This window comes from Lates calcarifer, unplaced genomic scaffold, assembly GCF_001640805.2.
Source record: "Lates calcarifer isolate ASB-BC8 unplaced genomic scaffold, TLL_Latcal_v3 _unitig_5239_quiver_2723, whole genome shotgun sequence".
NCBI lineage: Eukaryota > Metazoa > Chordata > Actinopteri > Centropomidae > Lates > Lates calcarifer.
The window spans coordinates 1-14,956 of NW_026117388.1; the positions used below are offsets into that span (position 1 = coordinate 1).

The window sequence follows — 14,956 nt, forward strand, 5'->3', positions numbered from 1 at the left end:
CCTTCACCTCTTTTTTTGGATTACAATAACTTCTGCATTGCTTTTATATCACAGAATCACTGTTACGGCTAATTTTAGATTACGGTTACCATTACATATTACTTTTCTTGTCACATATTACTTTAAATTTATGTTTACTGTTGAAAATACATCTAGTAAAACAGAACTTTGACTGTAACATCTAACTTCCTGATATTGCTATTTACTTTTACATTACTTCTATACAGATTACTTATACATTATTTTTATATAGCAGATTACTTCTGTTATTACACTTTTCTGATATACTGACTACTGAACATAAACATTTTAATGTCAGTGCTCTGTGTTAGACAGTTGATGTAAAGCTTTTATGAATTACCTGGAGGCCTCTGTCCTGGTCTCAAAGAAATTCCTCAATGAGATATCTCTCTGCAATCATGGACGACGTCTCTGCGACTGTGGATGATGTCTCTCGGATTGTGGACTATGTCCCTGAGATCGCGGACAATGTCTCTGAGATTATGGACAAAGTCTCTCGGATCATGGACAATGTTTTTGTGATCGTGACGATGTCTCTGAGATCATCAACGGTGTCTCTGTGACCATCGACAAATGTCTCCATGATCGCGGTCATGCCGTCGAATCGAGGAACCACAGTGTCTCTACCGATTCTTGCGCAGAGCTCTACGAAGCATGGACAATGTCTCTGATCATGGACAACGTCTCTCTCGTCTTTGACAAGGTCTCTGCGATCATGGACAAAGTCTCTGATCGTGGACGATGTCTCCCTCATCCTCAACAATGTCTCTCCGATCGTGGACGACGTCTCGTCTCTGCGATTGATCATGGACGAGGCGGTGACACCTGGAGGAAATCAAAGAGAAACATACAAAGGAAAATGATCAATACACTACCACCTATTCCTCATCAACAGTTTAACTATGAAAAACAGATACATATTTAACATTACAGCAGAACAGAACATTTGATGCCTTAGTATATTATGACATTTTTATGCCTTACTACACAATGACATTTTTGACCACTTACTATACTGACATTTTCACCTCTTTTTTTGGATTACAATTACTTCTGCGTTGCTTTTATATCACAGAATTACTGTTACAGCTAATTTTAGATTACTGTTACCATTACATATTACTTTTCTTGTTACATACTACTTCTAAATTTATGTTTACTGTTGTAAAATATATCTAGTAAAACAGAACTTTGACTGTAACATCTAACTTCTGATATTGCTATTTACTTTTACATTACTTCTATACAGATTACTTATACATTATTTTTATATAGCATATTACTTCTATTATTACTTTTCTGATATACTGACTACTGAACATAAACATTTTAATGTCAGTGCTCTGTGTTAGACAGTTGATGTAAAGCTGTTTATGAATTACCTGGAGGCCTCTGTCCTGGTCTCAAAGAAATTCCTCAATGAGATATCTCTCTGCAATCATGGACGACGTCTCTGTGACTGTGGATGATGTCTCTCGGATTGTGGACTATGTCCCTGAGATCGCGGACAATGTCTCTGAGATTATGGACAAAGTCTCTCGGATCATGGACAATGTTTTTGTGATCGTGGACGATGTCTCTGAGATCATCAACGGTGTCTCTGTGACCATCAACAATGTCTCCATGATCGCGGTCATGCCGTCGAATCGAGGAACCACAGTGTCTCTACCGATTCTTGCGCAGAGCTCTACGAAGCATGGGACAATGTCTCTGATCATGGACAACGTCTCTCTCGTCTTTGACAAGGTCTCTGCGATCATGGACAAAGTCTCTGATCGCGGACGATGTCTCCCTCATCCTCAACAATGTCTCTCCGATCGTGGACGACGTCTCGTCTCTGCGATTGATCATGGACGAGGCGGTGACACCTGGAGGAAACCAAAGAGAAACATACAAAGGAAAATGATCAATACACTACTACCTATTCCTCATCAACAGTTTAACTATGAAAACACAGATAAATATTTAACATTACAGCAGAAACAGAACATTTGATGGTTTTACATGCCTTATATATTATGACATTTTTATGCCTTACTACACAATTGCATTTTTGACCCCTTCACCTCTTTTTTGGATTACAATAACTTCTGCATTGCTTTTATATCACAGAATCACTGTTACGGCTAATTTTAGATTACGGTTACCATTACATATTACTTTTCTTGTCACATATTACTTTTAAATTTATGTTTACTGTTGAAAATACATCTAGTAAAACAGAACTTTGACTGTAACATCTAACTTCTGATATTGCTATTTACTTTACATTACTTCTATACAGATTACTTATACATTATTTTTTATATAGCAGATTACTTCTGTTATTACACTTTTCTGATATACTGACTACTGAACATAAACATTTTAATGTCAGTGCTCTGTGTTAGACAGTTGATGTAAAGCTGTTTATGAATTACCTGGAGGCCTCTGTCCTGGTCTCAAAGAAATTCCTCAATGAGATATCTCTCTGCAATCATGGACGACGTCTCTGCGACTGGGATGATGTCTCTCGGATTGTGACTATGTCCCTGAGATCGCGGACAATGTCTCTGAGATTATGGACAAAGTCTCTCGGATCATGGACAATGTTTTTTGTGATCGTGGACGATGTCTCTGATCATCAACGGTGTCTCTGTGACCATCAACAATGTCTCCATGATCGCGGTCATGCCGTCGAATCGAGGAACCACAGTGTCTCTACCGATTCTTGCGCAGAGCTCTACGAAGCATGGGACAATGTCTCTGATCAAGGACAACGTCTCTCTCGTCTTTGACAAGGTCTCTGCGATCATGGACAAAGTCTCTGATCGTGGACGATGTCTCCCTCATCCTCAACAATGTCTCTCCCGATCGTGGACGACGTCTCTACGATTGATCATGGACGAGGCGGTGGCACCTGGAGGAAACCAAAGAGAAACATACAAAGGAAAATGATCAATACACTACCACCTATTCCTCATCAACAGTTTAACTATGAAAACACAGATACATATTTAACATTACAGCAGAAACAGAACATTTGATGCCTTAGTATATTATGACATTTTTATGCCTTACTACACAATGACATTTTTGACCACTTACTATACTGTGACATTTTCACCTCTTTTTTTGGATTACAATTACTTCTGCGTTGCTTTTATATCACAGAATTACTGTTACAGCTAATTTTAGATTACTGTTACCATTACATATTACTTTTCTTGTTATATACTACTTCTAAATTTATGTTTACTGTTGAAAATACATCTAGTAAAACAGAACTTTGACTGTAACATCTAACTTCTGATATTGCTATTTACTTTTACATTATTTCTATAATACAGATTACTTTATTTACATTTACTACATTATTTTTATATTGCAGATTAGTTCTATTATTATACTTTTCTGAACAAAATACTGAACAGCAACAGTAAAAAAAGTTTAAAAAAACTTTGAGGCAAAACAATCACAATGAGATGCTTAACTGCCACAATGAAGCAAAAATTGACCTCAAAGAAATGTAAAATGATCAGGAATGGACACAGAACTACAGAGAAGGACCACAAAGAGACAAAGACGCTGATCATAAATAGACGTAAAATAGTAAAAACGCAAAATGATGCAATAAAACCACAAATAGACACAAAATGATCACAACATGTTAAACAAACAGACTAGTTAACAATTACCTTGCCTCCATAAGGTGCCCACAACTCATGCCAGAGACGCTTTAGTCACCGAAACAAACACTTTAACCCACGCAAATAAAAACGACGACACAAAAGGAAAAAAGCCCAATGTAAAATAAGGCTAATGCTAACGCTCGTCCCTAATGCTATCGCTGACATCCAGGTGTAAAGAAGCCAGGTACAGACGCAATATAATACAAAATGACCACAGACACACAACGGCGACAAACACCGCTATAAAGTTAATATGATCAGGGTGGAACACAAAGTTACAAGGAGATGAAAATGCCTGCTATGTAACTGCAAGCAAATACAACAGTGAATTAAACTATCAAGAGTTGGCTGTGTTCTCATCCGTCCACGTTGGGGGTCTACAATTCATGTAAGGGATGCCTCAGTCACGGAAACACAAACACACTCTTACCCACACGACAAAAAACGACTGAAACGGATATACGGTTAAGTCATTAAGAGAACAGCTAATGCTAATGCTAACGCAAATACTAACGCTAGTTCGCTCCTTAGCCTTACCTCCGCGCTGCAGGTGTATTCCACATCCATCCTCATTGGCACTACACAAACACCAGCTCCAAAGCTTGTTTTAGCATCTACGCACAGCACTGACAAACCGAAGCAACACTTCAACCACTGCATTTAAACTGTTTTCCCGACTTCGTTTCTCCGCCTCTCTGGCTCCTCCCAGCATGTCTAGCCAATGACGACACACGACGTGACAATGACGACACGCGCGAGCCAACTGCAGCAGAAAAAACAAGTACATTGCTCATGCACCGTAGACCGTCCAATCAGCACCTGCAACACAGAAAAACACCCAGAACTCAGGTGGAGGGATAGTCACAATGCCCATGCCAAGTATTAAAGCTCTCATGTTATATGCGGAAATGTAACAAATGCAAAAACACATATTTGTCTTTAATTTGTGTAATTTATTATTGCTAAAATAAAACAAATATTTAACTATTACCAGCTGGGGCAAGCTGAAAATAATTAAGACATATGTATGTGTGTATGTGTATGTTCCCATTCTTCTTACTCTAACTTTGTCTTGACATTAATAAAGGTAAAAAAAAAAGAAGATAAAATGATATATATAAGGAATGTAGAAAAAATAATGACAGAGAATAAGACTCTTTCATATTAAATCTCTCAGTGCACTTGTATAAATCATGTCACAACATGATCTGGTCCAACCATTTAGCTGAAGGGTACCTGTTGGTGTTTCTTGACTGTACAAATAAAACAAAAAACGTAAATAAAACTTCTTAGTCTTTGGTCAAGCACTTTTCGAAGAAGATACATCTAATCTTAAAAGCTTTAAAACTGAGCTATATCATTTAAACAACATTTAAACAACAAAATCTGTGTTTTAAAAAATGCATTTACAATTCCCGTGGCTCTGCCTTACTCATGTTGCTTAATGCAAAACATTTAATATTTACATGGAATAAAGAACAATACAATACAACCAACAACCAACCAATACAATGAAAGATACAAAAATGTATGTTGTATGCTGCTCAGAATTTAGTACACTTAAAACATTTTGCATTTTGATACATTTCATAAATCCATAAATAAAATACAAAAAAACATGCGGTGTAGTTTTGGGTACTTAATTTCCTTTAAGTCACAAAGACACTTTTCATTTGAGCTGGCTGATATACAGCATTTCCTTTTATAGCAGAGATGAATACATCCACAAAACAGTGTTTACGTCCAATCATCTCAGTGTAGTGCTTATAAGGCTTATAAGGCCCTGTTCAGACTTGGCTCTAGCATGCGTGTCAGGTGATTCGATCACAGGTAGACAGCTCTGGGTACATGTGTACATGCACCAAAGAAGCATTGAGGAACCATTTGAAATGTGATCACTCAAGTCACATTCAGAGGTGGTTTGGGCCACAAGAGTCCACGTTCTTTATAAGTCAATGAATTGTCAGTAAAGTCAATGTGTGGTCAGTAAATTTGACACTGTTTTCTGTCATCTAAGCAACAAATATCGACTTAGAATGCAAAGCTCCATGTCTTTATCCATGGGTTTATCCAGATCCCTCAAGCTCAGAGATGAGAGGCCTCAGATGCTTCATCCCTTTCAGGATTTTATAGAAGGCATCTTTGCCTCTTGTGCTGGCAGCGCTCACAGGTTTCAGAATGGCACGCATCTGGTCCTGTGTGGTTTTTAAGGCTCTCACAGATTCGTAGTTCTCACTTGAGATTAGTCCCCAATCCATGAGCTCGTCCAGGATGGCCCTGTATCGTTCACTCTCTGAATCAGAGCTGTGCGATGGCGATCAATGAAATGCTGCCCTGAGGCAATCAATCAACATAAAAACAATGGAAAAAAACACAAGTGAATATGAGAAGTTGTTTTGGTTAAAGTTAAAATTTCTAACACAAGGAACTGAAAATGTTCAAGCAGAGCAGTGTTTAGAATTATTATGGGTGTGCATATTGTGTCTTTTAATCCAGTAATGTCTTTTCTTACCGTCCTTGTGATCAGTGCTTTGATTTTGGTAGTCTCCTGAAACAGAATGCAGATTACAGTGCTGATTAACTACTGGATATAGGATATGTTTGGGGGATTTTTTGCACAAGAGAAGTCACAAGACAGTATATGTGTAGCTAAACAGAATAAAGAAAAAAGAAAAATAGTAAAAAAGACACACACTGACCTTGTCGAATAGTGCAGGTCCAGACAGTGTCATGTTCATTATTTTATTTTGCTTACTCTGAAGCTTTAGACTGAAGTCACTGTCTGCATTTCTGATGAAGACCTCAAAGAAATTTCTCCTCTCATATCTTAGCTTTAATTTCTGTGGAGGAAATATTGTGTGGACTTTAGATGTTTTTCTATTATGGTAAATTTGAATTGTAATAATCAATGCTTTTTCAAGAGCAGAAAGATAAGAAAGACAGGTCCCAACACTAAAACAACGTGAAGCTTTAAAGTACTGGATAAATCATTTTCCAAGTGATGTCAATGTAGCAAGACTCTTTGATTAATATGTCTTAGTATTTAACATCACTCAATGGGCACTTGTCCTAGTCTGCCAAATTGCCAGATAACAGTTAATTGTCCAAATTTTCTGAGAGAATGTTGCTGTCAGTGGGGAAAAATGGCTCAAACTAGTATAGAACCTGATATTCATGTGACATTTGCTAAGACTGAGCTCCATAAATTAAACTATTAAACCTTACATCAGGCTGAATTTCAGCAGTGTCCATGTCTGTTGTGAGGAAGAAATGATCCAGCATCTCAAGAGATTTGTCTGGGTTTGGTTTTGGGATCATTATTGATCCATAGGACGTCTCATTTCTCTCCACTTTCTGGGAAAAAAAATTACAATCCTTAAAATTACAGCAGCCAACACTGACATCTGTTTTTTGAAGTACAATCATAATGTGTTTGGTGTTTCTATACAAAAGATTTTCAGGTGCATCTTGCAATGGTTTGTATTAATCACAGAAAAAATAAAACATGAACCTGTTTCACATCACGATCAGGTGGGACCAGGTAAACATGCAATGTGAGGAATTCCTTTTTTGTTGTATATTAAGACATCATAGAAAACCTTCACGAGATGCCCAGTTTTTTCCGGATCATAACCCCCCGTGGAGAGAAAGTTGGCTGGAGTAACTTGATGTGGGAGGATGTCACCTCCGACACTTGTTCCAAAATTGCCACAGGTGTCCACGTGTAGGATTGAAAACAAGTCTGAAATTTTGGAGCTGTGGTCTGCACAAAGACAAACAAACAAACAAACAATAAAAGATCAATCAATAAAAAACAGAGCAAAACTAGATTTACTGCCTTAAGGTTGTATGATGATGATGGTTGTACATGTTAATTTTTTCATAATTAATGGATATTTTGTGAGGTCACATGACCTTGGCCTTTGACCTTTAACAATCAATTCTAATAAGTTCATCCTTGAGTCCTAGTGAACATTTGCGCCAAATTTAACTGACAAGGCATCTATGAGAAATCATACTGATGAGAATGGGACAGACAACGAGATACTGTGACTCTGTGGCTGTCGCCACTGGGTGGAATAAAATATATACATCTAGAAAGGAGAATGGCATTTCTTCATTTATTCACACACATAATTAAACAATTGTGATTATACTGTATGTCCACTCACCTATCCAGTGTGGTAGATGCACCTCCTCCAGTTTCCCATCTGTGACTGTGATGTCCAGTAGGGGTCCTGCTGGCATGTAATCAATGCATGCAGGTTCCGCATGTGTTCCTCCCATGAGCGAAACTGGTAATGGAAGCTGACCTTTTTATTACAAACCCAGCGCAGGGCAGACACACTGCATTCATACTGACCCGCTTCAGACTGGAGCTAATTTTGTGAAAGAGAAAACAAATTACTGTATTAAGGAACATGCATGAGCAACCTTGAATCAATGCAAAATGCTTTGTTTTTTGGGGCACAAACTGCATTTATTACTTAAGATATAATCTTTACCTATAGGTATGAACCTCATGCAGCCCGTTGACCTCTGGTTTCACAGTAGTCCAATCACTGGAGTCCTGTTTTGGAAGACAACATTTTTTAAATCAGCAGCTACAATTGGTGGATCTGCCAATTTTCAAAATTATGATAAATACAACAAAATGTAAGAACAAAAAGCTTACTGTTTCTCTGCCCCAAGGTCCAAGCTTCAACCTTCCAGAGGGCCCTTTTTAAAGAACAATGGTAAAGTTAAAGGGGAACACCCAAACAACAAAAAACATTTCTGTCTCACTGTACACGCCTTTAGTGGCATCTAAACAATTAAAAAATACATTTAAAAAATCAACAGCAAGATGTCGCTCCAAAACAAATTCCTGGGATCATCCTCTGGGATAAACTTTGTGGATTTTTTTACGACCCACCAATACCAATGGGATTAGTCTCTATGGCAGTCCAATAATGGTGAGAGCTCCATTATCGGACATTATCGGACCATACTGATACAACTAGGTGTGTAACTCTGCCTTTATCATAGCGCTGAGACCAGGGTTTCAAGTTCAAATAGGGATTTTACAGTTGTCTCTTGCTTTGGACAATATCCTAATGGAACATGTTCCAAAATTTCTGACAGGTAGATATTCAATTATGCTAACATTTTAGTATGTTATCAACTTACCCTTTTCTGCAGTTTTGGTCCGGATGCCAAAGGCCACAGGACCTCTGATGGTAAATCCAAGATAAAAGGAAACTTGGCGTGGCCTCCAGAGGCTGTTTCTCAGGTTCGCATCCACCTCAATCTCATTGTCTCCAATAGCTGCAAATACGCTGTAGTTTCGTACCACCCCTTCAACTCTGAGAAGGTGCTCTTGAACCATGGGATTTAGGAAAATCTTCTCATGGTTCCAGTTGCTCAAATCTCGTTTTGCTCCCTTGTTTTGCCCAAGAAATAATCTCTCCAGGACTTCTCTGTGAACAATTCTGCTCAGACCTCGACCTTTTCCAATGAAAAACAGTGGTGAAGGTACCTTGATCGAAAGTACGTCTTATATGCATGTTCGTAAGAGAAGTGCATATACCGGACTAACTGACTGAGGTCAAGGACACTTTTGTCTTCACTGTCTGCAGGCCAGTTTAAGAGAGGCCTAACATGTGGAACACAGGTTCTTCTGTTGGGCTCAGGGGCATTTGTTTTCTGAATGTAGTTAAATATTTGTGTTTGGGGGGAAATTTACTCCTACATTTGACAGCATAATGTGAGCAAGAATGTAGTTCACCAGAGCTGTTAAAGAATCTTTACTTGTATAGATTTCTTCCACCATGTAGTTATTTCTTTAAGCACTGACTTAGTGCATTCTCTGTCAAGACATGAGACGACTCTAGCAGAGCTGTCAGCGAGATTTTGTTTGAGTTTATGGATGAAATCAGCACATTTTTCTTTCATGTGTGAGGGTGTCGTGTCTCCAACATACTTCCGGTAGCAATCTGAGGTGACCCCAGAGATGTATTGGTCATCATCTTTCTTCATGTAAGGCTTTGAGTACGCCAGATATTTGTCAAGAAATGCACATTTTCTTTCAACCTCATCTCTGAGGCTCTTTATAAGATCATGAAATCGGAGGAGTTTGTTGTCTCCGAGTGATTCCAGGACAGAGTCCATGGACACATCCTTTGTGAGAACTCTTCTCCAGGTTTTATTCTGACTGACAAGAAGTCATACAGAATACTGCAAACCTGCAGGTAACCAAGCTGCCCTCTGGTGTTAAAAACACGTGAGACTTTGGTCCTGACTTTTGTCCCACCTTCGATGTCATTTTCAGCAAGCCGTTCTTCATCTTTAAAAGCTTCAATAGCCTTTTTCGCAAGTTGCAAAATTTCTGTTTGATTGTCAGAAGACTCTTTTTTGCTCTTCAGATGGTTCTTATGGACTTGGCCCAGTGTATCAGCAATATGTGAATTGTGGGAATCTCTTTCTTTTGCTTTTTTTGCCCATATTTCAGCCTTACTGTAGTCTTTCAGTTCTAGGTAATAAACACGAGCAAGTGCTTGAGGAAAAAATGGATTTTGCTCAAATTTATTTGATGCCAACTTTAAAACTGATGCACTCTCAACACTGTCCTCTGTGTCTTGAATATCTAGAATCAGTCTAGAAAACCTTTCTCTGTCCTCTTTAATCTCTGTGTTATCGATTGGATTCTCCTCTGTTTTCATTTCTCTTTTGGTCAACATGTATTTGACAAAACCAAGCAAATATGGAGGAAACTCAGCCCTGCAAAAACGGGTCAAGAGGTTTCTTGCTGTGTCACTTCTGGTCACACCTGCCTCAGCCATCAGTTCAGTACAACACTGTGCTATCATAGGGTGAGCCATGCGGACTCTTCTCTCAGATGTTTTATCTTGTTGGTAGGTGATGATTAGATGACTGAAGGGCTGCATTCTGTCCTCCAGAGAAAGGTGTCCATGGATGGAGTCATCATGTTTGAAGAAATCCAGGCACTGAGACTCCAGGAGATATGAATCTGGTACATAGGCACTCAGCAGGGATAAGAAGGCAGCAAGCTGATTCTTCAATGGTCTGTTTGCTCTTCGAACTTCGGAGAATACCATGCATGCTTGTCTGACGTAGGCTTGAGAGAAATTAGTTTGTATTATGTTAAAGCCATGGAATTCCTGGTATTTATCACTGTACCTACTACTGAGCTCTTCCTTTTTCTCATTAAATTTTTGCTTCTCTGTTTCAGAGAGTGCTCTTTCTAGGACAACATGGTCACTCTGTAGAACTGCTTCTTTTCTAACACAGCTGAGTAAAAACACAGCTGAGTAAAATCACCACAGGCATAGGGGTATCTATTTCCTGTTCAGCATCGTCATCATAATGCTGTCTTGCAGATTTTCCAGAATCTCCTCATCATTCAGTAACAGCAGCACAGTGTTCTGGTGGCCTCGACTCCTGCTGTGAAGAGGTGGACCACCTCCTTTGCAACATTTGTGATGTCTGAGGTTGAACCTGTTAAAACAGCACACCTGAACCTTTTCCTCAAGTCCCACAACACTGCATGGCCAATGTGGTTCCTCCACATCGTGGCTGGTGGAATAGTTTAACAGTGGATATTCCAGGATATTTTCTTTTTTGGAAAATTTTTGCACAAGTGTATCATATCCATCTCGTTTAACAAGAGGTGTTTGGCGCTGTTTGACTTTGCTTGTTGACCAATATGAAAGTTCAACCATTTTGGTGGGGCCCTCTATAAAAGTTTTCCTCCGTCTGCTCAAAAACTATTGGACCAAAAGTCTCTCTTTCAAACTGATTTGCATAAAGAACATCCAAAAGTGTCAGGGAATCTCTGATTTCACTCCCAACATAAATTTCCCCACCTCCAGCGAGGGCCAAGCCTGGTCCATTTGCCATCCCGGACTTTCAGTTTCCTGTAAATGAATGAATGAAAAAAAAAAAAAAAAAAAAAAATTAGAAACTGGCAGAACCTCTGTAGATTGTGATTTTAAGACAAAACAGACCAGTTATTTAAACATGATGCAAAAATAAAATACCCAACATATATGTAGCAGCTAGCCTGACATAATGCACTCTCTAATCCTCTTAACCTTGAGACACCAACTGAAAAAAAGGATCGATATGTGAGAAGCACACAAATCTAATTTTAATGCATGTCACATTCATGTGAATCTGAAAGTCAAAATCAACTTATGATAACAAGGGAAAAGAGATCTTAAACTGAGAGCCTAAAAACTATCAGACACTGTGAAGCCTGTTGCCTGAGTCTGAACGACAGCTGCAGTGGAAAGGAGAGCAGACTGGAGAGGAAATGCTGCAAACAAAACTGTACAGGAAACAAAGAGGTTAAAGGGGTGATGAAGTTATAGGTGAGAGTGAGGGAGTTTCGATAATATTGTGTAGTAGAGCAAATTGCTGTTCTCTGTTCTGAGATCAACAGATTACTCTCTCCTGGTTTTAAAACTTGTCAGGATCATAAAACTGCCTGGCAAAACACATCTGTTCATTTTCTGACTGTGCACTAACAATCTTATTTTTTCATATTTTTTAATCCTGTTTTTATTCAACGACAATCTTCATTTTTTTTCGTCGAGTCAGTCTTTTCTCAGTCACAGTCTTTTCATGCTGACACTTTTTTTCAGGGTCCCTAAGTTTCAGTTTCAGTTCTCTGTCACTGTTTTGGCAGGGGGGCGCGTGTGTGAAGGAAGGGAGCGGCTGGACAGTGGGATCCGCAGTCATTTCAGAGAGCTCATTGCGTTAGTTACAACTTAGCTTTAACCCAGCCCAGCTCTGTGTGTAAAAACACTGGTAGAAAGAGGCTGTGGTTTGAGAGTCGACGGTGAACTCAGAAAAGCCGCTGTTTTGAGTGTGCAGTCAAGCCTGCGTGTTGTCGGTCAGTGCAAGTTTCAATGTCGGTGTTTCCTTTTTCAATTATATTTTCAACGTCATAACCTCGACACACTGTCCCGGCTCCATTTACAGCTCATGGATTCCAGTAAAGCGTTTGTTAAACTTGATTACATCTTTTTACACACACACATATACAAAATGTGAACAAGCCGCTGTCGCGGGTGTCAAACAAACTATATTGATGTCCCAGTCTGCTTAAATTCAGGATGCACCAGTAGATTAATCGCAGCTATTTAAGAATTTACACCAGAGTCACACAGTTTAAGTAACTTCGAGGAAAAATATAAACCGACCTTTACTTGCTGTCTTCATCCGGCATCCACTTCTTTCATTGATTTTGAGGTATCTGATTTCCTCAAACTCGTATTTCCTCCCCGAATTCAGCCTGTCAGGATGCACCTCCTCCAGTCCGCATTACATTCCGTTTGTGCGCCCCCCTCCCCCTTTTTTGGTATTTCTAAAAGTCAAATAAAATTCAAGTCATACAGAAAATGGCTTTATTAAATAATCGTATTATATTCTTATTCATAAAATCGCAATATATCTCATTGTGCCAGAAACACTCAGAGCAGACTTTACATTTATCTGAACTGCTCAGTGTCACAATGCACCGACATAGACCCATGACAACCTCAGAGAATCCACAGTGATGTCTTTAAATGTCCTTTGTCCTGCCAAGAGCATATCAAAACCCATATATATTCACTTTACAAAAATATATGACAACATAAAACAGCAAAGTCTGTTAATTTGGGATGTTGGATGTTTTCCCTCACACACTGCTACTCCTATAAATATACTGTGACACATTAAAAAACTGGTCCCATACAACATTTAAACAACAGAATGTGTTCACCAAAGTGCATCTTTTGCAGTTTCATTAGCTTTGCTTGACCCATCTTGCTTAATGTATCAGACTGACTATTTACACTGAATAAAGGAATGATAACATTGAAAAGCAGGCAGAGAAGACTTCTTCAGGAGAGTTAGCAAAGATGCTCAGGAGTCGATCAGTTCTTTAGGAAGGCACTTTATTTGCACGTGATACACTCTGCTCATGCAACCAGAAAGAATGACAAAGAAACACAGAAAATGTAGAGTATATATGGTCTAAAAAGTAACTTGGATAACGTGAGTTTATAATCACAAGGCACATAGTTGTATAAGCAACATATCCTATGTCTGAACCATAGCTAGAAGACATGTCATATCATAGTAATATAAAGGACAGCTATGGCCCACCAGCCATAACATACTTTACTAATGAATTGGCCATTATACAAAACATAGAGATTAATTTAAAAAAAAATATATATCAGCTGGCTGTCAGTTATAAAATCATACTCTCAATAAGATTACAAAAGGCAATTGTTACATTGTGAATACATTTTTTCCTTTGTTTGCATGTTGCTTCTTATAGTTTCATATATCTCATAATTACATAAAAGGTAATGCTAAAATCTAGAGCCCTAGATATAAAATAAACCACCAAATAGATGCAGGTACTGATGGCTATAAATGATGATATACAGATGATGATGATGATGTCAAGTTTCTTATCCCATCTGTGTTACCTACTGATCATGCCTATCTCCTCTGTTTTAGTTTTGATATTCATCTGAAATAAATGCAGAATTTAAATGTTGGTTAATATTTAGTGCAAATGAACACAAGACATTTAATTAAGGTTGTTGGTAGTTGTGTTGAAAATCTTTTTGAGTGAATAATAACCACTAACCTCTTGAAATTGTACAGGACCATAGGTCCTCCTCTTTATCTCCCAGTGTGAGCGTGAAGTCCCTGTTTGTCTTCTTAAGGAGTACCATAAAGAAACATGGTATTCCACGTTCATGTCCAAGTTTTATTTCCTGAGGGAGAAATGTTGAGAGAAAAACCCAGGTTTTAAACCTCTTTAACTCATATCTATGGTAGATTCCTTTTTGGTCTATGTTAAACTATGACATAGATAGAGAAAATGTGCATTGGCCAGGAAATGCACTACAGTCTACACTAAACGAGTCTTTCTGATCACTGATCTGAATCAATGTGATCTTCAGCAGGCAACAGGAAGTGCAACAAGAAAAGTACACAGATAATGCCAGAATACTCTATAGGCCTATTGGCTAAAAACATGCCAAACCGTACAGCAGGAGAAATGTCTGCAGTTTTTGCGTCAGTTCTGAGGATGAAAGAACCCAGAATTTTCAGGGACTTCGGTTTGGCTTCTGGATAATGCGAGATCCACTGGTCCTTTCCATTTGCTCCACTTCCTGTAGAAGAAACATTTAGTTCTTAAATGTGCTTCACGGTCGTAGTAGACAATAGTTTTGCCAGTATTTTTGCAGCTTCTT

The 14,956-nt window shown here is 38.6% G+C and overlaps 1 protein-coding gene and 1 long non-coding RNA gene across 2 annotated transcripts; both read right to left on the minus strand.

The window, feature by feature from the left end:
• Positions 1-8,193: 8,193 nt before the first annotated feature.
• Positions 8,194-10,986, minus strand: LOC127140855 (sterile alpha motif domain-containing protein 9-like). Its single transcript, XM_051068675.1, has 4 exons — positions 9,917-10,986; positions 8,862-9,210; positions 8,368-8,411; positions 8,194-8,262 (listed from the first exon to the last, which is right to left on the minus strand). Exons 1-4 carry the CDS (start codon positions 10,787-10,789, stop codon positions 8,194-8,196), a joined length of 1,335 nt encoding a protein of 444 aa, XP_050924632.1. The 5' UTR covers positions 10,790-10,986.
• Positions 10,987-14,182: 3,196 nt separating this feature from the next.
• Positions 14,183-14,820, minus strand: LOC108874136 (uncharacterized). Its single transcript, XR_001959609.2, has 3 exons — positions 14,751-14,820; positions 14,344-14,473; positions 14,183-14,223 (listed from the first exon to the last, which is right to left on the minus strand). It is a non-coding gene; the product is annotated as an uncharacterized LOC108874136 (long non-coding RNA).
• Between the last annotated feature and the right edge of the window lie 136 nt (positions 14,821-14,956).

Coding starts and splice junctions, on each gene's coding strand:
- LOC127140855 (XM_051068675.1), bottom strand. CDS start 10,789: ATGGTATTCTCCGAAGTTCGAAGAGCAAACAGACCATTGAAGAATCAG. Junction 9,211..9,916: donor GGCAGCTTGGTTACCTGCAG/GTTTGCAGTATT, acceptor CTTTCGATCAAG/GTACCTTCACCACTGTTTTT. Junction 8,263..8,367: donor GACCTTGGGGCAGAGAAACA/GTAAGCTTTTTG, acceptor CTTCCAAAACAG/GACTCCAGTGATTGGACTAC.